At 42.1% G+C, this 23014-nt stretch overlaps 1 protein-coding gene across 1 annotated transcript in view; it reads left to right on the top strand.

Annotated features, from left to right (window-relative positions):
• The window catches only part of F13a1 (coagulation factor XIII A chain), a 164889-nt gene that overhangs the window by 93759 nt on the left and 48116 nt on the right, over nucleotides 1-23014 (top strand). The window contains exons 7-8 of the mRNA XM_076857889.1: nucleotides 1194-1368; nucleotides 3866-4004. Coding sequence (XP_076714004.1) covers nucleotides 1194-1368; nucleotides 3866-4004 — 314 coding nt within the window. The remainder of the gene's footprint in view (nucleotides 1-1193; nucleotides 1369-3865; nucleotides 4005-23014) is intronic.

The following is a 23014-nucleotide window of genomic DNA, read 5'->3' as shown; positions in this document are numbered from 1 at the left end:
TCATATTTTGCATTGTTTGCTAAAATATTTTTAGCATAATCCAGACCTAAGCTTCTCAAACTGCTGTACACACAAACCCCCAGAGGATCCTGTTAAAATGCTGATTCTTTCTTGTTCAATAGGTTTGTTCAGGGAGAATCTACAATTTCTACTGAGCTCCCATGGAATGTCAAAACTGCTGGTCCACAGATCACTCTTTGAGTAGCCAGGCTTTAAACAACATCATGTCAATTATAAAAATTATTGTCAATTATAAAAATTGTTGAAGTAGCACCAATTTTTAGAAAAATATCCCTCTGTTCCACCTAGACTCTTCTGACTATAATCAAATGTGATGAAAGTTACAACAAAAGAGGTAGATTCAGCAGAGCCCAGAAATACTGGCAGGTTGTCTCACAACCGATACTTCCCGGCTTTCTTTAGTTTTATTGGATAAACACAAAAGGTCTTTGCTCATGCACTTGAGGTCTGCTGTTACTAAATGATTGCAGTCTGAATGTGTTGCAGAATTTTCTGTAATATTCCATATTGCTACTCTGTATATAAATGTCCTCCATATCAAAAACATAACATCCCAGAAATTCCTTTTAACAAAACTATAAAGCTTAAACCACTTTAAGTAATCATTAGGAAAATGTTTCTTTAATAAATAAAAAATGTCTATAAGTCACTCATGGGAATCTATTTTCCTATTAACCCACCATGGTTCTTGTGGTAACATCTGTTAACTTTTTCAATTCTTTACTGCTCATCATAGGAGTAGAAGCCCATTAGAACACTGATTTCTCTTTCATCTGTTTTGAGATCTTCTTCCACCAACACAATATCCCTTTGAGTATTTTTCTTTTGCAGATCTTCTTTCTCTGGTCAATCTCAGCATTATTCTAGAACAAATCAGGTTCCCTAGGTATAAATTCTCCAAATCATAGGTAGAGAACTCTTCCTACCTGCCCTTCAGCCTTACTCTGCTATAATATTGTGCTATTTAAGAGAGAGTCTTGGTTATTTGGCCTCCTCTTTGCATACTTCGTTTTCCCTGGCAACATAATGGTGAATTGAAGAAAAGTGGAACTGTTTCCATCACGCAGGACATACGGAAGGCACCAGAAACTTTAGATTGCCCAGTGCCATAGTGTGGAGGGGACTCATCAAAATGACCTTTCTTTGTTTTTATCTCTCCTTGCCTCATTTAGATTAATGCCAAAGATGATGAAGGTGTCCTCGTTGGATCATGGGACAACATCTATGCCTATGGTGTCCCCCCATCAGCCTGGACTGGAAGCGTTGACATTTTACTGGAATACAGGAGCTCTGAGAACCCAGTCCGGTATGGCCAATGCTGGGTTTTTGCTGGTGTTTTTAACACATGTAAGTATCCAGCTGAGTAATATTTTTTAATGCAAAGGAAATTTTACTTCAAGACATTTTATCTATAACCTGGCAAAGGGACTGAGCAGTCCCTGTTGGCGCTATAGAATTTATGGGCGACTATTCTGGGATGTAGTCAATGCATAATTAAATCGTACTGGGCTAAATATGCTCATAGCTCTCTGACTGCAGAATCTTTATGGAAAGAATGATGGACTGTATCCTGCATAATCCATCATAACACCCAAGGCCGTGGAGGGTCACAGGGGCCAAGTGAGGCTGTAGGGGGAAGGAGGAGCCATTTTCTTCCCAGAAACCATACCTTTAAAAGGTTAAAAAATTAAAAAAAAATAATAAAATAATTATGATTTACATGCACTATGTATATTACCTATTTGTTATTGAGAAGTTGTGTGAATCTGTTTATTTGCTTGCTTGCATATCATTGAGAAGTTTTGAAAGTATATCCACTTAATTTTAATCCCAATTATGAAAAGGATTGTGGCAGGTGGTCTCTTCATCTTTACACGTAAGTCTCAGGGCCCCTGAGCAATTAGATATCAGAAAGTAATGAACAATCTTTACCTTCTCGGTTGCCTCTCCAGTGTTTAATCCACCCAGCATCCAATCTGTAGAGCCAAATAGATAGAAACAGAATTATCCTCTTTAGTCTTGTGAATCATTTTTCAAGATGGCATTTGCCTCCCTTGGCCCAGAAAATGTTACAGTTAATTCAGTGAATATTTTAAAAAATACATTTATTTCAGTATGTTTTCATCATTGGTAATGATTTTTATTCACATGCCACTTCTACAGCCTTGGAGAAACATTATGCTCAAGTCAGAATGTCCTTCTGCCTGCTCATTAATAAAGAATGCTTTACGTACTTTTCATTTTTAAATAAAATAAAAGAGAAGCTGGAGGCTAAGGCAAGGCCATTTTTAAAAATGGTTGTTAAAATCCACCTATCTTAGTTCAAAGTTGTGACAGTCTGGTACTCACCCGGTCAATGATCTAAGAAACTGTTAAGTTTTGTTTTGTCTGTTCTGTTTCCTGGTGGCATCAACTGAATAAAAATATTTTCTTAACCTTTTGATGATAGCCAAGGGCTAAAGGAATATGTATTTCTTGGGAGCAATAATAGACAAATGTCTCAGTCTCTTAGAAATGTTGGTCTTTCAACTTTTAGATAGAAGCTTGAACTTCATGATGGTCTAAAGGTTGGAAGGAGGCCCTCTCTCTTCTACAACTTGCAGGCCAAGATGATGATAAGGTGTCCAACACAGGCAGCCACTCTTGTGAAATGATTCTTGAAAAAATAAAAAGGACCCAAGCCCTCCCCATGCCTACCATCATTATACTAGTTCAATTTGGGGGAGCTTAGAGCCAGATAAAATAGTGAGCATTTCACCATATCCACTCATGCCTTCTGTATAAAAAGGCTGTCCCATTTGTGCAGAAAACAGGCCTTGGTGGTCTATGAAGAAGATGCAGAAACATACAGCAGAAAAGTCTAGAAGGAGTAAACTTGAAGAGGGAAATTGCAGAGAAGGGGTAGCAGGCTTTCTAGAACAAGCCTCGGCCTGTGATAATACGAATTAGTGGTCAGCAACTCACATTAGAATCCACCAGAAATAGAATGAGAGGAACGATCATTTCATTGGTAAGACCTTGGGTGCACAAGGACTGCCAATCAATCGAGGCAGGTGGGTGTCAAAAGCCAGGGGTGAGTGCCATTGACATTGTTTGGGGTGTTAAGATGAAGTCTTTTAAGGAAAGGGACCCTTGAGTCTCTACCAGGCCAGGCTTGGATTCCCAAGGTGGTTCTGTTGAAGGAGGCGCATAGCCTTTGTTTAAAAATGCTAAACTATTCTGAAGGAGGAAAAAAAAAAAAAAAACGACAAGTCATTAATCTTAAAATTGTCAGCTGAATTATTTTCAATGAGTCCTGATGTCTGGCGTCCTGGGAACCAGGGAGGGCATTTGGATTAAGTTTAATCAATAGGTACATATGGCAAGAGCTGCATCCAGGCAATTTATTATCCAACAATTAAAATGAATCTGTGGTGTCACCCGCCCAATGAGTATCACTAGAGTGAACTCCATCCAGGAAGAGCAACCCCACTGAAGAATTGTTTTGTAAATTCCCAACTTCCTATTGGCTGTTGTTTTCTTAAATTATTATATTATTTCCAGAAACACGGAACCATTAACTAAGTAAATATGAACTATTAGAACCTTGTTATTGGAATTGCATGCTAGTGGGCTTCATTTAATAACCAACTAAAATTCTAAAGGATCCCGCAGCAAGATGTCTCTCTCGGGTCCCCAGGAGGGTTGGACACATCACTTTTCTTCAGTGTGGAACATTTGAGAACATGTCCAAAGAAGTTTTATTTTGTATTGGTAAAGAAGAAAGTCTCACGTGCAGAAGGACCTTCTACTATGCATTCTTTAAATACTGGTGATATGTCTGGCTACGGCTCTTTCCTTGTAGTTTTGCGATGTCTTGGAATTCCAGCAAGAGTCATCACCAACTATTTCTCAGCCCACGATAATGATGCCAATTTGCAGATGGACATCTTCCTGGAAGAAGACGGGAGCGTGAGTAACAAGCTCACCAAGGATTCAGTGTGGTGAGTTCGATTTACAAGGACCTTGTCTGTTATCAAATCAGAGTGACATTACACGCTTACCACAAGACAGACTCTAACGTTTCTTTCTCTTCTATTTTAAGAATTATTCAATACCCTAGGCAGAAATGTCTGATTGTCGAATTTTTTTTTTTTTTTTTAGCTTATAAATTAGAAAAGTGACTGAACAGGCAGTTTGGGTTGGTTCCTAGCAATAAAAATAATCATGCATTATCATGGCGTCCAACTAAAAAGGCCACAGCTTTAGCTCCTACAGGTGCCTGAGCTGATTCCTCTCCACCTTAGAACATGAATATGGTGGATGATAACGAGGGGTTGGAGTAGAGCGTTCTCTTCTGGAGTGCCCCAAGAGTAATAGAGCAAACATTTACTAAGCACTTACTACATACCAGTGTTGGTGGGTGCATGATCTTTTCTAATTCTTTCTGTTGTTGTTGTTGTTTTTAGATATGCATGACAGTAGAGTGCATTTGGACATATTGTACATACATGGAGTATAACTTCTTCTAATCAGAATCCCATTCTTGTGGTTGTAGGTGGGTTTTGTTAATATCCCTGTTTACAGATGAGGAGAGTGAGGCCCAGAGCAGTGGCTCAAGGTCACACCCCTGACAAGCAGGGGATAAACTGCAAGGGCCTCTGACCTTTAACCACAGCCTAACTTTTACCTCTGCACGTAGGCTCGTTCTTTGATGATCAAGATGAGGTTCACCTTGATTGTATTCTCACCTTTCTTTCACCTAGAGATAGAAATGGCAGCAAAGCTAACCACAGGGCCCCTTTACTACCCTGAATGGCTGCCTTAGCTGGGTTCTCCCATCAGAAGTGAAAAATCCCAAAGAAATCTCACTTTTCCTTGGGACCCCCTCCGTCCAAATCAGTACACTGGGAGGATAAGAAACATCCTGAGAATCCAAATTGCCAGGATATTTAGGAAAGTCTCTATGGCAGGAAATTGAGACACAACTTTAGCTGTTGCCAGGCATTGAGCTACGTGGAATTTCCAGCCAAAAATGTGTCTCCTGCAGTTGTTCTTTATAAGTAATAAAGTTAAAACACTGTCAGTTGTAAAAAAAGCATCCAAATGGGGATGGTAGGAAGCTAAAAGCTCATTTTAAGAGAAATTAAAAGTTAGAAGAGCCTGCGTTCCCCCGTGCTGCAGGAATGGATCACAGTTCTAGGAGCTGTATTAACTCGCCCAGACCCATAAATGCTCATTGGAGAATGTTGAAAGAAGGAAATCGCTGAACTAGTAGCAAAGACGCTACTAGGAATAAAAAAAAAAAAAACTCAGTTCATTTGAAGGGAATGAGCTGAGCGGTGGTAAGCCGGAGAGTGCGGGCAAGACAAAGGCCCACCTCTGCAAATGGAAAAGCAATTTAAAGAACCACTGAAGCCCGTGGAATTACGGTGCAGCAGCCCTGTGTGGATCTGGAACGACAAAAACAGACCAAAATAGCTGCTCCCAAAGCCCACTGTGACAGTTGAAAATGGCAAAATGAGAATTATTGGGCCTGCTCTGTTCTATATCTCTTACACACACACACACACACACACACACACACACACACACACACAAACACACACACACTGCCTTTGCAGGAAACTTCAATTCTAAGCTATTTCTTTTTTGCTCCTTGATCCAAACACCTTCATTATAAGTCCCCAAGGGGCCCCCCACCAAATAATCCAGGTCGCCCCTGAACAGAACAGATACGAAATTTAAAACCAAGAGATTTGGTCTTAGTAACTCTTTTCTCTTCCAGTTGCCTGCTCCAAATTCTATTCTCTGTCCCTAGCATCCTTTCCTTTGCTCTTCCAGTGCTGCCCTCAAGCAGCCCAGCCCTTGGGTCTGTGCTCCCTGACCTGGGACTCTGGGTCGCCCTCTGCTGCACACCCTGGGGTCCTCATCCTTACCCCCCTCGCTTGGCTCATAGTGAGGTTTTGCCAATGATGACTGAACATCTTACCACTGATGGTTTATGCTAAGACAGCTCAGGACACACCCAGGGATTAGAGGGCTCAGTCAATGGTCTGGCTTTGCCACTGAGCACCTGTGTGACCTTGAGAAAAGAACAAACCTCTCTGTCTCTTTCCTCCTCTAAAGTGAAGAGGAGAAAATTCCCAGTGTCACTCCGCACAGAACGAGTATAACAGGTGCCTAATGAATGTTCGCTGTTCTGATTGCCTCCGTTATTAGTGGCACAGCTGGGATTTCTTGAAGGCAATATGTCACCATCACCCCAAGTACCTTGTAGTCCAAAGAAGAGGGGTGGCCCAGTGTCCTGAAATGACACTTTGGGGAGTAGTTTTTTTAAAAGGAGCAGAGCCAGGCACAGGGGCACATGCCTGAAATCCCAGTAGCTTGGGAGGCTGAGGCAGGAGGATCATGAGTTCAAAGTCAGCCTCAGCAACTTAGCAAGGCCCTGTCCCTAAATAAAATATAAAAAGGGGTGGGGATGTGGCTAATTGATTAAGTACCTCTGGGTTCGATCCTGGTACCCAAAACAAACAACAAACAGAAATGCGTATCTTCCCATTACAAACACTGGTGCATGTTAGGAGCTATAAGCATTCCTGGAAGCCAAGAGTATGACAAGGTCTCCTCTTGATGGAGGAGGCTGGTAGGGGCTCTCCCTGGACACATCAACCAATGCATGGTCATCACAGCCACACCCGCAGGTCAAGCTCTGGTCAAAAACTGTTAATAGATCAAGAACTGTTACCTGCTGTGTGGCTTTGAGAAAATAAGTTCACCTCTCTGAGCTTCAATTTCTCTGTCTGTAAAAGGAGGGTAATATTAGCAGTTACCGATTCCTAACGGGGTGGCTATAACAATTATTTGAGGTTATCCAGATGAAATACATGGATATCTAATGAAATACATGGTATCTCTAATCCAAAAATTGGAAACGCCCCAAAATCTGAGACTTTTTGAGCACAACCTGATACTTGAGTGGGAAAGCCCACATTTGGTTTTCCGAAAGGAGGTCAGAGTCAAAGCCTAGGTGCACTAAAAACATGTCACAAAATCACCTTCACATCATATGTCTTAAGCAGTGCGTGAAACATAAATTAATTCTGTGTTTAGACACGGGTCCCAGCCCCAAGGTATCCCATTATGTGTGTGCAGATATTCCAGCATCTGATAGCATCCCAAAGCTCTTCTGGTACCAACCACTTCAGACACAGTCAACTCAACCTGTAGCTGCCACAGTGGTAGATTAGTGTCAGCCACTGATGAGGAGGGGTTTCCTGAGCCACAGGGCTGGCAAACGACAGAGGAGGCAAAGCTTTGGGGCCAAGCTGCAGGTGGGGGTGATTTGCTGGGCATCAGCTGACCACCCGGAGATCAGCATAGTGTAGACTGGCGACATGCAGCTCCGTGAATGTCCTAGCAAGGGTGGAGGGGCAGTTGGCCTCACCCAAGGTGCCTGGACTTCCCTCCTTCAACAGGCTACACTGCAACCACCCCGCCCAGCTCTCTTCTCCTCCCTCCTAGTTTGTGTGTGGCCCCTGCTCTCAGCACCTGCCCCTCTCCTCTCTGTGTGAAAGAAACCATGGGAATGATCTCTCTGTCCCTCCATCTGTCCCCTTTATGCTTTAGAGCTCTTCAGCAGTTGCGCGCCCCCATGATCCACAGTTTGTGATGAATTTTTTGTCCACTTGGATCTGGGTGACTCAGGTCATCCTCTTCCTAGAACTCAGCCAAGTCTTAGGGTGCCCCAAGCAGAAATAAGCCAGCAGGAAGTTTCAGAGAGACAGAGAGAGAGAGAGAGAGAGAGAGAGAGAGAGAGAGCCCTCAGGAAAGTGAGAGGGCGTGTTATCTCTCTACACTCCAAAGTCAAGTGACAAAGTTTGGATTCCATCCCCAGCTCTGACTTTTGACTTAGGATTGCAGGCTGTCTGTAGAGGACAGACAGCTGACTGTCCTACTTCCTGGCTTTCCACCTCAGGTCCCTGTGGGTGGGTATGCCCTCATCCCACAGGGACTACAATTCTGCAAGAGTGGAGATTCTGTCACTGACAATAGAGGGAACAGCTCTGTCACTGTTCAGGGCAGGCTGTGGGGGGGCGCTGAAGAACCTTGCAAGGGCACAACTGGACAGTGTAACTGGCCCCCAGGGTGGCCCATGAATTTTCAAGTGGGCAAACACCCGGGAACATATCCTAGAAGGAGCAATCTAAGCTGCCTGTCCCCACGCGCTGATGGGTTCTGAATTATGTGTGACCTCAGGGGGAGGCATCTATGAATCACTGCGGACAATTTAATGAAGATGCTCGCCTAATGCTTCTCTGCAGTCCAAACTGTGAACAGGGATAAGGGAGATTCAGGGCTCATGCAGATGGACATGAGGACAGTGATATTGTCACTTCACCTTGGAAGAGCTCAGTTTGATCAGCTCATCCTAGGAAGGTCACAGTGGAAATGTTTTAAAAGACAGGAATGGTGACATTTATTAGGGTCACGGAAGGTGTTGCAGTGCAAAGCTATGTTCCTTCTCAGCAAGTGCATTGCCCTGTGGCCTTTGGCTGAGGTGAGCGTGGCCTGATGTGATGATTTAGGGTGGAAAATCCTGCCCTCATCTTGGCTTCTCCCCACCGGAATGCAACCCACATTGGGGGAGCATTAACTGAACTGTCTCAGGTTGGTTGGTTTTGCCAGCATGTAACAGTGCATAGGGCATAGAGCACACCCTGAATGAATGGTATTGGTCAGGAGGTTTTGTAATGCCCACTAAACTGAATGGATATCATTTCATCACCCAATCCAAGCCCCGGATGCAAAGAATTCAGAGAGAAGTTAATCAGGGTCATTGTCCTGGAGAAGCTCCATCTAGAGTTTAAGGGGAGACAACCACATAGAGAACATTCTATTAAATATATAAAAAGGGTTATTATGTGAACTGGCAATCAGGGAGACCCGGGAAAAGATTTCCATCCTAAGGCCTGGAGAAATGAGGCTATTCCCATGGGAAAAGGACATGGAGTCAAAGCCATTATCTTCTGGCTGTGCTTTTCAAAAATGGAACATGCAGGAAGCGCCCTTGGCCCACAGATGAAACCCGGGGTGCATCAGTAAAAGTCTGTGGGTAAAACGAAACAAGCAAACATCAATCTGCTCAAGGACCCGGCAGGCAGAAACCAGTTTTCATCCAGCGTCATCCTGTGTGCCAGCTGTGGTTGGGAGTGCAGAACTCATTCTCCCTCCACGATCCGATCGGCCTTTGCAGCTTCAACTTCAAAAACAGCAAGAAGCCCTCGCTCTTTACTTCACCTGGAGAGGCAAATGCCCTTGGGCTGTGCACCCAGAAGGAGCACATGCAGTTATAACTGTCTGGGGCTGGAGATGGGTTGCTGCTCTCTTCCTTCCCACCAATTCGGGTTCTCACCTCCTTAAGGCAAACCCAGGCCTCTTCCTCTTAGTTCTAGAGGGTACAACAATTGACAGGTTTCCAGAGTCCCTCTTGGAATCGCCAGCTTCCCTTCCCACTGACCCTGTGGCTCCTACCTGCCCAGATTGGAAGCCCTCCCTCATGTGCCCCTTTCATGCTGATCACATTACCAGCGCACAGTAGGTCTCCAATGTAGATGGCTCCACTGGGGGTTTTCAACATTATGATGCTGCGGGAGTCCTATGCATTCAATGGAAACCACACTTCAGATTATGAATTTGGAACTTTTGCAGGACTCGTGACATATGGTCTGCTGAAGTCTAGCTGGGCACAAAATCACGAGCCACTCACAGCCTTGTAGATTCAAACAGCAATTCTTTATTCCCGAACTCACACCGCCACCTTACAAGCACGTTCTGGGGAAAATCCACACTTCCACTGGGCTCTGCATCCCAAAATACTCTCTGAATCCCGCAAGAACTCAACGGGAACTCAAGGAGCGGGCGGGCGCCTGAGGCATCAGGATACGCCCTATTCCCAGCAGGGTCCACCTTAAACCTGGAACCGCCCTAAACCCAAGGATCGGGATACTCCCTATTCCCAGCAGGATACACCCTAAACTGGACCCACCCTAATCCAGCAGGATCCTCCCTAAACCCGGATCCACCCTGGTCCTTGAGCAGGGTCACCTTACTCAAACATACATGCAATGTCACTGCAAATGACCTGGGTCCAAGGCAAGCCTATATCCACAATGGAGAGTCCTCCCTCTAAGCAACATGGGGTAGGCTGACAAAGAAATTGCCATGCGTCATTCTTACTTAGCTATGGCTCTCAGCAACGGTCTGATCCTCTCTAGAGCTGCCAGCCAATAGCAGCGAGTCACAGCTCCCCATCAGCCCCACGGTCCGTAGGGGAACCCAACAGCACTCTACAGTGTGCTGTGTTATTAAGTTAGTAAGCTCCGTAGGTTGGGTAGATTCACTGTATTTTCCCCTTAGGATATTTTCAACTCCCAGTGGGTTTATCTAGACATGATCCCGCTGTAGAACTACAGGAGCCTCTGTAGAACTCTCAGGAAAATAGAATTCCACACGAGGTGGCTGGAAGCAGCTCTGTCTCTGCCAAGGGACAAGAAGAACGATGCTGAGCACACGTGTGGACCCTAAGGCCCACCAGCTGACCCCATCTGCTTCTCAAAGTTCAGCTGCCTGGCCAATTGGCAGATGGCAAGGACAGCCAAGTTAGAGGGTTGCACATCTTATGTTGTATTAAATAACCTTGCAAAAAGCTGGGCATGGTGGGCACACCCATAATCCCAGTGGCTCCAGAGGCTGAGGCAGGAGGATTGCAAGTTCAAAGCCAGCCTTAGGAACTTAGCAAGGCCCTAAGCAATTTTGCAGGACCCTGTCTCAAAATAAAAAATAAAAAGGGCTGGGGATGTGGCTCAGTGGTTAAGCACCCCTGGGTTCAATCCTGGTACTTAACCCCCACAAAAAATAATTGTGAGTGTTTAAAGAATTAAGATAAGTCTTTATTTCCTGCATTGTTTTCTTCATTTGTAATTAAGTAGGTCTGGTTAAAGTGTCCTTTGGATTTAATTTTTTAAATAATCATGAAATAGCTAATTTGCATTTATCAGTTTCAGCTCAAAATTGCAACAATCTAAGAATGAGTCAGTGATCCAAACAGAAAGGAATCAAAAATTTTATTTTGTATTTCCTCAGGCCATTGTGGCAAAATGATAAAGTTAAACAACTCTTTTAATTTTTTTCTTCTTTCTCTCTCTCTCTCTCTCTCTCTCTCTCTCTCTCTCTCTCTCTCTCTCTCATTTTTCAAGGCTGCACCTAATTAGCTTAGTGATCTTGGGCTCGTTGCTCAACTTCTCTGGGCTTTAATTTTCTCATATACAAATGTAAGACTTTGGTCTTAATAAGCTATAGACTCCTTCTCAGCCCCCTCCCCCACAATTTTTAAAAATAAATTTCACTGTCCTTCCAGCCAGACCTTTCCTCCAGTTTCTGCCACTTGTCTTGAATGAAAACCTGCTCATGAGACCAGGCTCACTCACATATAGGTGTTGCTTTGCAGCCTGGCTTCACATCAGCTCCCCTCAAAGAAAAGAAACAAGAATTAAAGGCAACACAAGTAGATTTTTATAATTTGTTTGTTGACTAGCCTCAGTACATCTGATTCTAAAATAAAAATAGGAGAGAAAACCTCCTTCAATAATTGTTGGAAATATTACCGCTGTTATTGTTTTGTTTTTAGTTCCAAATGTATAAACCCGTGCTGCAATGGTTAGCATTAATCTTTAAGCAGAGCACTTCCAAAGCAAGTGATAGGGCAGAAATTAACCAGCGTTCACACCTGGGAGCTAGCTCTCCTTCAGTTCTGATGTGCAAGGCAACACCAACCACGGTCTACACAGGGTAGGTACATGTTTAAAATTTAGACTGTTCCATGTTGACATTAGTCGAGATGCTCTGCATATTTCAACTAGTTGGACTTTTAATGTTGTTAAATTAGCTTGTTTTAATCACTGTGAAAAGTAGAATGATCTGAAAATGAATTTCAAATAAAGTAGTATATTAGAAAAATGCTAAGTACATCCCTAACTGCTCAAAGATGCTTGAGGATTTGTAAAATCATCCAACAACCCATCAGAGCTACTAATTCTGAATAGCAATCAAAGATGTTTGTTTCCAAACATTATCTTGCTAAACACATTTTTGACCAACTCATTTTCTTATGAAAATCAACCAGGAGCTGGACCTTGAGATCTGTCATTTGAGAACTAGGAATATACACTGGATGCACACCAGTATGTTAAAAAAGGATTTTAAAAGTTATTTGCCATCTTCAAAGAGTAAAAATAACTCGTGCGTGTGGATGTCTTCCTCTGCATCAGGCCCTGATATCAGTGGTGTCACGCCCAATTCATTTATTCTTTTTAACAGGCTTTTCAGGTAATTTCTATTTATTGTTCTCATTTGTAGAAGAGGCAACCGAGACACCAAACTTAACCAGGTCCCAGCCAAGAAGGGACAGAAACTGCATTACAAACCCAAGGGCTGATCCTGAGCCCATTCTCTTTTTTTTAATACAATATCCTTATTGAAAAGCAACTCATATACTGCAAAATTGACCCTTCTGAAGTGCCAGATTCAGGAGTTTTTAATATCTTTACAGTGATGTGCAGCCCTCATTATCTAATTCCAAAATATTTAATCACCTCCCAAAAAGTAACTTCATAACTATTAGCAGTAGTCCCCATTGTCACAACCCAGGGCAGTCACTGGCCTACTTTCTGTCTCCATGGATTTGCCGGTCATGAACATTCCATATGGATGGACTCATACACCTGCGACCTGTGTATCCAGCTTCTTTCCCTTAGCACGTTTACGTGGCTCATTCGCATTACACGATGTGTCAGTACTTTACTCCCTTTTAAATTGGTGGATAATATTTCATTATAAGAATAAGCCACATTCTATTTATGCCTTTTCCTGTGATACTTTTGGATTGTTTCTGCCTCTTGCCTCTTACGAATGACGCTGCTACGAACAGTCAGGCAAAAGTTTTTATGTGAACATATGTTTTCAGTTCTCTAGGATGCACATCGAGGTAGAATTGCTTGGTCATATGGTAACTCTGTGTTTAACTTTTTGAAGAACTAAGAATTTGGTGTCCAAAACAGCTACACTATTTTACATCCTCAAAAAGTACATTTCCAACTTTACATTCTTGATAACACTTTTATTTCCCCTCTTTTCCCCTCATCTTAGCCATCCTATTGGAGATAAGGTGAAATTTCATTGTGGGTTTAATTTGCATCTCCCTAATGACTAATGATATGGGATGTCTTTTTCTGTTTTCGTTGTTAGCCATTTGTATGACCTCTTTGGCAAAATGGCTATTCAAGTCCATGTCCCATTATAAAATTGGGTTCTATGTCTTGTTGTGTTTTAACTGTTCTTTACATATTCTGGATACAAGTCCATATGTGATGTATAAATATTTTCTCTTCTTTGTGGACTGTCTTTCCACTTTCTTTGGTGTCCTCTAAAGCATTGAAGATTTTATTTTTTTGTCAAATCCGATTTTTCTACTTTTTCTTTGGTTGCTTATACTTTGGGTGTTATAGATAAGAAACTATCACCTACTCCAAGGTTAAAAAGATTTGTTCCTCTGTTTTCTTCTAAGACTTTTCCAGTTTTAGATCTTACATCTTGGCCTTGGATCAATTCTGAGTCAACTTTCATATATACAGTGTGAAGTAAAAATGGAAGTAAAGAAAGAAGAGAATAAGAGAGACTGAAGTCATCTTATTGATGATGCGGCAGGAGTGGGACACTTCCCATGTGCTCTCCACCCTTCAGCATTTTGGCTCTGCTGGGTCTAGGTGAAGATGTGTTTGAGTTTATCCTACTCAGAGTTTCTGAACTCCTTTGAGGTATATAATAATGCCTTACATTGAATTTAGAAAGTTCCTAACAATCATTTTTTCAAATGTTCCTCTTTCTGCGACTGGATGGCCTCTCTTTATGGGACTCTCATTAGGAGTATATTGGTGCACCCACTGTATCTCTTATGTCTCTGGGGATCGGCTCATTCATCTTCATTTTTCCTTCTGGTATTCAGACTAGATTGTTTCAATTGACTTCCCTTAAAGTTCACTGACTCTTCTTTCTTTCTGCCTGCTCAAGTTTATTTAAACCCTCAAGTGATTTTTTTTTTCAGATGTTGTACATTTCAGCTCCATAATTTCTGGTTAGATTCTTTTGAGAATATCTATTTTTTCATCAATATTCTGTGTTTGGTGTGGCATCATTCTGGTGGCTTCCTGTTTTAGTCAGTTTTTGTGCTGCTGTAACTAAAAGACCCAACAAGAACAATTGTAGAGGAGGTAAAGTTTATTTGAGGGCTTGTGGTTTTCAGAGGTCTCGGTCCTTGGACAGCCTGCTCATTCCTCAGGGCTTGAGATAAGGCAGAACATCATGGCAGAAAACTGTGGCAGAGGGAAATAGCTCACAAGATGATCAGGAAGCAGAGAGAGAGAGAGATCTCTACTTGCCAAACACAAATATGTACCCCAAACCCATGCCCCAATTCCCACCTACTCCAGCAACACCCCACCTGCCTTCAGTTACCACTCAATTAATCCCATCACGTGATTAGGAAAGCGAGGGAGTAGAGTGTCCAAGGGGGACCTTGAAAACTCCAGCATATTCCTGAGAGTCTAGATGACCACACACATGTTCAGGGCTATAAGCATGCTCAGGAAAACCCAAGAAGGTCCTCATGTTTTATCTCTGGTTGACCTTGAGGCTCAGTTCAAACAGGAAGTGAAGGGTACTGCAGAATCACAAACTGCCGGCTGGGGCATTGCTTTTCCTACCACACATTCAGGAGGTCCACCGCTAAGATTGAGGCTGAAGTTACCTAAGGAAATTTCTGTGCAATTGGTATCTGACCACACAGATTACTCAGCATAGACTTTAGTGGCCATAAATGACAAAAAAAAAAAAAAATACAGACTTTACAGAATTAGTTCAGGAAGGTCACCAAGTAAACCTATAGCAGCAGCATCCCAAACAACAAATATCAATGACAAACTGGGGGCAGGAAATCTGATTTGAAGATTTGACACATTATATGATCTAAAATGTCCAGTTTTCAACAAAAACTAACATGGCTCGTGCACCCACACACAATGGGAAAGTATATCCCATATACAGAAAAGAAAAAGAAATATAGTACTGTATAGTAAATATATGAATTAGCAACATTGTACTAAGTATTATGTCCTGTACATAATTATATGTGCTATACTTTTATAAGACTGGCAGCACCACAAGTCGGTTTGTGCCAGCATTACACAAACACATGAGAAATGTATTACCCTGAGTTATTAGGATAGTGTCACCATCACTAAGTGATGGGAATTTTTCTGTCCCATTACAATCTTATGTCACCACCATGATACATAAAGCCCATCATTGACCAGAACAGCAATATATAGCACATGACCACACACACACACTTTTATTTCTCTGTTTTTTCTATATATAATGGGATATTATATTGATCCTTTAGGAATTATGTGTGGATTATCAAAGCTTTCATTTTGTATAATATAGGGTTGTTACCATTTAAAAACAAAATCTAAAAAGGAGCATCATTCTTTGGAGGTTGAAAATTTCGACACTAGACATTTCTCCTGTTTCCATCGTCCACCCACCCTCCTTTACCTGCCAGAATGTCTTCAGAGTATCTGTGACTCTTATTCTGCTCAAGTCCACTCTCAAGTGGACAAGGAGGGAGTTCAGGTGAGAAGAAGTTAGAGGTCAGTACAAACACTTCTTAGGAAATTAGGCAGAAAGGAAAGAAACTGAGAATCATCTAGTAAACCACATAGAAAATACTGGTATTTTCATAGTAAGAAAATGTCATTTTCTAGTGAATCATAAATTCTGCCAAAGGAGAACCATCACATATATCATTTGAAGGTTACTAAAACAATTAGAAACTAATAAAATATGCACCACCTAGGCTAATTTGTTTTGCTAATAAGACATCTAAAAACCTTCATAAAAATAAGAGTCATCAACTTTAGACTATTGTATTCATAAACACCTTTATAATGCAAAACGGTGAGTTTTATACCTATTGAATCTGTTAGCTGAATTAAAAAAAAGAACCCTCTCTTTCCTTTCTGAAGGAAAACCTCCATCAGAATTTGTTGTAGAAAGTGCTTCATATCTTAGAGTTATACGAATGCCCTCAAAATCCAATCTTGTCTTCGTTTTTCAGTCAGAGTATCAATTCCTGGCTTGTTATAGCAGAAGAAAGTGGTAACATAAATGGGGGTCTCATTTTCAAAGTGAGTCCAGCAGAGGGGACCCACCTGGGCTCAGAGAGGGCCTTCTGCTCACCAGCCGAGACAAACATGGCTCATGTGAATGGGCAGCATTTACCTTCTTGAGCATTTCTGGGTTTTGTTTGTTTGTTTGTTTGTTTCTCTTTTGTTTGTGGGTTTTGTTGTTGTTGTTGTTGTTTCTCTGTATGTTTATGCCAAATTTCAATTTTTCTGGTACATTAAAAAGAAGTCAAAGGAAGGAAAACAATGAAAGAGGTGGGGTGGAAGAAGTAATTTGCATAATCATTCTCTAATTTTCCAAAAAAAAATGCATTTGTCAAATTTTCTTACTAAATAGCCAAGTCACCTGTATCTGAAAGATTCAGCAGAGAGTTGAGCAGCTGTACTCTCAGGACTGAGGAAAGACACTCCCAGGGGAGTTCTGCATGGAAACCGTTAGGCACTATTTTAGGGTACATGCGATTGAGCACACCATGGCTGTCACCCCACCAGTACGCCCTGGTTGGACTAAACCAGCGTTTGGAGGTCAGCATCCTTTCTGATTGGCTGCAGCATCCAAGTGGTGATTCACGCTGATTATTAATGACCTTGACTATCACCCCTACTGTGTTGGAATTACAGAGCACCCCCAAGTCCACACCCATCTGCAGGTCCCTCCATTGATGTCTCTTGGCCTGCACCACAGCAGATGGTGGATAGGCGGAAGGCCACAGTCTGTAACCTAGCTACTTGGGAGGCTGAGGCAGGGTCAAGTGCAAGGCCAGCCCAGGCAACTTAATGGGATCCTGTCTGAAAATAAAAATAAAATGGGCCGAGTATGTAGCCTTGCCTAGCTTGTACACGACCATGGATTTGACCCCCAGCACAGGGCCGGGGGAGAAGTCAGGGACCCGTAATGAATTCTGAACAAACTCTGTAGCCATCGCTTGCCTTTGTAGGGTGAGCAGGAATACACCCCTTCCTCGCTTCTCTTTTTTCTTGGTGGGCAACTATTTCCTACAACAGCATCCTCATGCTCCCCTCACCTCTGTCACAAGCAGCACCACACTAAGGAGGTTGTTCACACGGATTACCCAGGACCTGCTCAGGTGGCTCCCAGGGAGAGGCAACAGAAGCTGCTGAGCCTCAAGGGTTGGGGCCATCAGCCTAAAGTCCACCTGATTGGACCTCTGACTTTTGACTACATGATCCAAGGGGCTTCCACATGCCCCTTCCTGGTTTCATCTCAGATGGATTTGGAAGGAGTGTGGTACTCCAGCCTGAGTCTCTCCTCGTAAGAACTCCTTTTTGTCATCCAGCTTCATTTTGTTTCCTGACAAGTTTTTCTTCGATCTCAGATTCCATGCCCACTTTGAAGTGGCTTAATGATGGTTGGCTAGCCTCAGAGTCCACCAAACTATTCCCATTTCCTTCCACCAACTCTCATCCAGCCCTCTCCACTGCCATTGAAATGGCCAGAGTGTGATAATCCCAAGGTGTGAAGTCCTTGTCTCCAATATCTTTTCCTGTATTAGGAATATCCTGGCAGAACCAGAGAGTCAGTCTGTCCATCCCGCTTTACAAATAATTTGCAAGATATCCAAGTGCCTGTCTTCTCTCCCCTTCCATTTTTGCAATTAAAGAGTTCAAAGACTTGGTTTACACTTGAAATTGGTCCAAGAGATCTCCTTCCGGGCTTTCCCCCTTCTTATTTGTGCTCTCCCTTGAGCCCTTATAAAGCCACACAAACAAAATTACAAGCCCACATTTCTTTCTTTTTAAAGACTCTTTTTCTCTGAAACCTTTCTGGACAGACTGTAAATGAGATGACCCAGAGGCATGTTTAAACAGTGAGCCAAGTTAGAGGCAGAACAGAACTCCTGGCCTAAATTAACCATTTAATTTGCTTTGAACACATAGCACAAGAGCCACGAAGCCTATGTTGGTCTCAGCGTAGGTCCAGCTCTCCTGCATGTCATGGGCTCATGCACCTCTGAATAGGACCCAACCACTGTCAGGAACAGGGAAGACTTCTCCTGATGAAAATAATCCTCATAATGTTTTAAGATGAATACTAATAGATGCTTAGTATAAAGTTTTCAAACATTACAAAAAAAAAAAAAAAGTAAGAATCATCCACTTTCTAACTACTCAGATATTTGTAACATTTTGTTAAATGTTCCTTTATTTGTCTCTTTGTATGCTATATGCATTTTTTTAATTGCTCCATAGCAAAGTACCACATATTTAGCAACTTAGATCAACACAAATTACTATCAGTTTCTGTGGGTCAGAGGTTTGGGTACAGGTTGGATGTGTTCTCTGGGACTGCTCTCCTGTCTGCTCAGGGTCCTCTTCCAGCCCCATTCAGATTCTTGGAAAAGTCAGTTATTTGCAGCTGTAGAACTCATAGAAGTTTCCACCTTCTTTTATCCAGTAGGGGAGTATCTTTGCTATTTTCATCCCTGACCTGCTCTGTCTTTGACCTGTGGAACCAGATTTTAAGGGATCATCTGATTAGGCAAGGCTCACCCTGGTAATCTCACCCTTTTAAGTAACTCAAACTCAACAGATCAGTAACCCTAATTACAAATCCTACGTGGCATGTAAGGTACCGGTCACAGGAATGATTTTCCATCCTGTTCATAGATTTTGCTTGCTCTCAAGAGAATCATACAAGGGCAAGGGTAATCGGAGTCACCTAAGTCTCACCTTCCACACATAAGTGCATACAAGGGACACACTGTAGGTGGAGTTCCCTGATGTGATTTTGATTAAATGATCATGCCATGGACATCTGTCCTGGCTAACAAACATAGATCTGCCTGTGTATGGACAAACAGCATTCTATTTTGGGTTTCAAAATACTGAATCATGTATTAGATAATTAGGTGGTTCCCAACTCTTCCTTCTTATGAATTATGCTAGGATAAACACTTTTAGGGACTTGTCTTTGCATTTGTGTGATGGATTCCCATGTGAAAATTCAAAGCATCTGGGTTTATCAAATCAAAGGATAACCCAAAGCAAAGCTGCAACACCCCATGTGGAGTCCACTAGCAATGCCTGGTGCTGTCTTTCTAGTGAAGCCTTTGGTGAAAGTTCTTGGATCCTTTGTACCAATGCTACTGATTTATTAGCATCCTTGGAAGGAGTTTTAAAGTTACTGTGCTGTCACAGCACAAAACATGGGAAGTAACAAAAAGCAGAGATGTCTTCACTTGTCATCTCTATCATTCTCTCCACAAAAAAAAAAAAAAAATGTTTTCATTTTAATCAGACAGCACTCCATGAGATGGGACCTTTATTTTAATTTCTACACACCTTGCTTCAAACAAGATAATAAGAAAACTAGATCAGTATAGAGGCTTATAATTTTTTAACATTAAAGGGACATTGCATATTTGACTCCCAAATAGAAACTTGGGTTTTCAAATGAAGGCTCTAAGAAAATATAAAACTTGGAATCTTAAAAAACAAGAAAACAAAGATTTAATAACACCTGCCTTGTCAAGAGATGTCCTCACAATTCTTTAAACCAATATAGTCATCCCCACTTATCAGTGTTTTCACTTTGAATGGTTTCGATTACATGTGGTCAACCATGGTTTGAAAACATTAAATGGAAAATTCCAGAAATAAACAATTTGTCGTTTTTAAGTTACATGTTAAATTACATAATTTAAATTGCATAATGTTTAAATTGTGAGTAATAAGATGAAACTTCACACCATTCTGCTTCGTCCCACCCAAGGCATGAACCGTCCCTTTGTCCAGAGTATCTGCATTGTATATGCTACCTGCCTGTTAGTCACTTAGTAGTCATCTTGGCTCACATGTCAACTGTGGTGGAATCACAATACTTGTATTTAAGTAACCCCCTTGGACAAGGGGGTAAGAAAGGGCATAACCATATTCTTTATCACAAATTTTATTATAGTATCTCTTTATAATTGTTCTCTTCTACTGTTCATCATTGTAGTTAATCTCTTACAGTGCCCAATTTATAAATGAAACCCTATCATTGGTATGTGTGTGCAAGAATAAACACAGTATATAGATAGGGTTTGGTATTATCCTAGGTTTGAGGCATCCAGTGAGGTCTTGGATAAGGAGGATGACTCTATTTAGCACCTCCTTTGAAAAGGTCCATTTCCAGTGCTGAGGATAAGGGAGTAAATAAGACAAACCAGACTCAAAAATGAAAATTGCAAGATGAAAACAGAAAGACTACTATGGAGCTAGGAAATGAAATTTTAAAATAAAAGAGAGCATTTCGGGAACCAGCACATGTTTCCTAACCTGGAATAAATGAAATTAAGAAATATATGTTCAGGAGGAGTAAATATTTTAGATCTATTGCACAGCATGGAGACTATAGTTAATAAAAAAACAAATTATATATTTTAGAATTTAAAATTTGTGATAAATTATAAATTTATTATAATTTTGAGAGTATATTCAAATATTCTCACCACAAAAAAAAAAATGCTAAGTGAGGTGCTAGATACATTAATTAGCTTGATGTAATCCTGCTACAGAGTGTACATGCATCAAAATGTCAGTGTCCCACAAATACATACATATTAATTTTTTATGATGTATTATTTTTATCATTGTCAATTAAACTTTTTAATGCTAAAAGAATTCAGCATGAAAATTTAGCAAGCCAACGGGAACAGGCACTAGATGGAATCTTAGCTCCCCAGAAACGTGTTCACACATTTGCATCAAAAATGATAACTATCTGATAATAAGAGATAATTTTTCCCTTTCCAACCAGAGTCTCTATGAATCATGTCAATGTTCTAAAACAAACAAACACAAAATTTTAAATGTCTGTAAATGATAGCGTCTTTCATGGGAGAACTTGGGATCTAGACAAGCATGTGTACCCAGAGTTTTATCTGCCAAAAGTAAATCCTTGTGGCATTTCCCCGAACCATCCCTGAGCACAGAATATCGCACAATGCAAGATGCACCCACAGCTGTGCAGGAAGCCCGCTCTGCCCTGCTCATGGCCAGCCTGGGAGCTGAGCCACTGGCTTGGCACCGGTTGGTCAAGTCCAGCCCCACCAGGAGATGTCACTTCTCTTCCACCCCACCCCATGCCTGCAAGTTCCTGATCCTACTATAAAACTCTCCGATCCTCAACACAGATAAGTTCTCAGTCGTAACTGAAACTGGAAAGGAAATATCATGTCACCAATTCAATGTCATAATGAGCAAAAAGAAACTTTTCTCCAGCTCTGGTCATTTGAAAAGAAATATCTTCAATGAAAGTCTTTACTTGAGATCTGAAGTGCAAAGCATATTTATCTTGTTTCGGGCTATCCTTGCAAGGAGACTTGAATTTAAATAAGGACGCCCTGGAGCCTATTAATCTGAAGTGATGGGGTAGCCGAGAAAGCCTGGGTATCCAAACACCAAAGATTGTAGAGGAGGCAAGACGGTGTCCACTCGGGATTGCTAATGTCTTACTGCTATTTTCCCCTGGATCCCTCTGTGGGATGGGGCACTCTTTGCTGTCCTGGGAGGAGGCTAGCACACACATTATTTAACATGCACAACTTCCCTCCCGCTTCAGAGCAGAGATAGAGTGGCTCTAAGGTGGCAACCAGCCTCCTGCTCCTGCTAAGGGATCCACACTGACCCCAATCCCACCTGCGCCTCTCTCCTGGCCCAACAGACCCTGCCTTGCTTCCTACACCTGCCTAGCGGAATGCTCCTGGCTCATGCTCTTGCACTCTTGGAATCTGAGCCTCTTTATTCCCACAGCCTCTCTCCCAGTTCTCCCCTCCACAAGAGGTCTTTCCTCATTTAAATAATGAAAGCCAATATAAATAATTAATTAATAATTTCCTAATTTAAATAATCAAAGCTAATTTAAATAATCTCCATGACATGCATTGTGTCATGTGCCGGCCTCCACCCCTTCTTTCCTTCTTCTCTTCACAGCTTAGATCTCTTTAGGGAAGAATCTGTGCTGCCTCTGGTTCCTTCCTCCCAAACTGGCTTTTGCCACGTCCTTCACCATCCATAAGGCCCCCAAGTGACTTCCTCCATGTTCAATCCGGTGCCGCAAGTACATGCACAAGTGCCTCTTAGGTCACATCTCCTGGATTTCCCACAGGCAGGCAACGTCCAGTGTGTCCACCATTGAGCTGGCCACCCACCCTCACCCACCACCCCCAGCACAAACCTTCTGCTCTTCCTTCTTTATTCCGAGTCTCGGTGACAAAGCCAAGGCACTCCCTGGAGCCCTGCAAGTTTTCAGATGGCTCTCTCCCTCTCCATGGTCTCAGCCATCCCTGAACTGAAAGCTTTGGTCCATGGCAGACCACTGCAGCACTTCAGGGTGGGGGGGCCTTGGGTGGAAGGAGTCAGCTCTGTCTCCACTCTGGCCTCTCCATCCACTTCCACAAGCACAGATTTGAAAAGTTCACTCTCCTTCTTGAATGATTCCAATGGCTTCTTATTACCTAAATCCAAAGCACAACTATTAACTTGACAGAAGAGTATCTCACAATCGTATTCTCACCTACTGGATTACTCAGAGTTTGAGAGCATAGACCCGGCAGCTCTACTATTAACTTGCTGCGTGACCTAAGAGAAGGCTCTTAACCTCTCTGTGCTTCAGCTTCTTTTCCTGGTAAACTGGGGATAATTATAATAGAACTCATACGGTGCAGGGACCATGGGATGTGCTAATATGCACAAAGATTTTGGAGCTG

Source organism: Callospermophilus lateralis, chromosome 6 (assembly GCF_048772815.1).
Source record: "Callospermophilus lateralis isolate mCalLat2 chromosome 6, mCalLat2.hap1, whole genome shotgun sequence".
Lineage (NCBI taxonomy): Eukaryota > Metazoa > Chordata > Mammalia > Rodentia > Sciuridae > Callospermophilus > Callospermophilus lateralis.
This window is presented reverse-complemented; position numbering and strand designations above follow the sequence as displayed.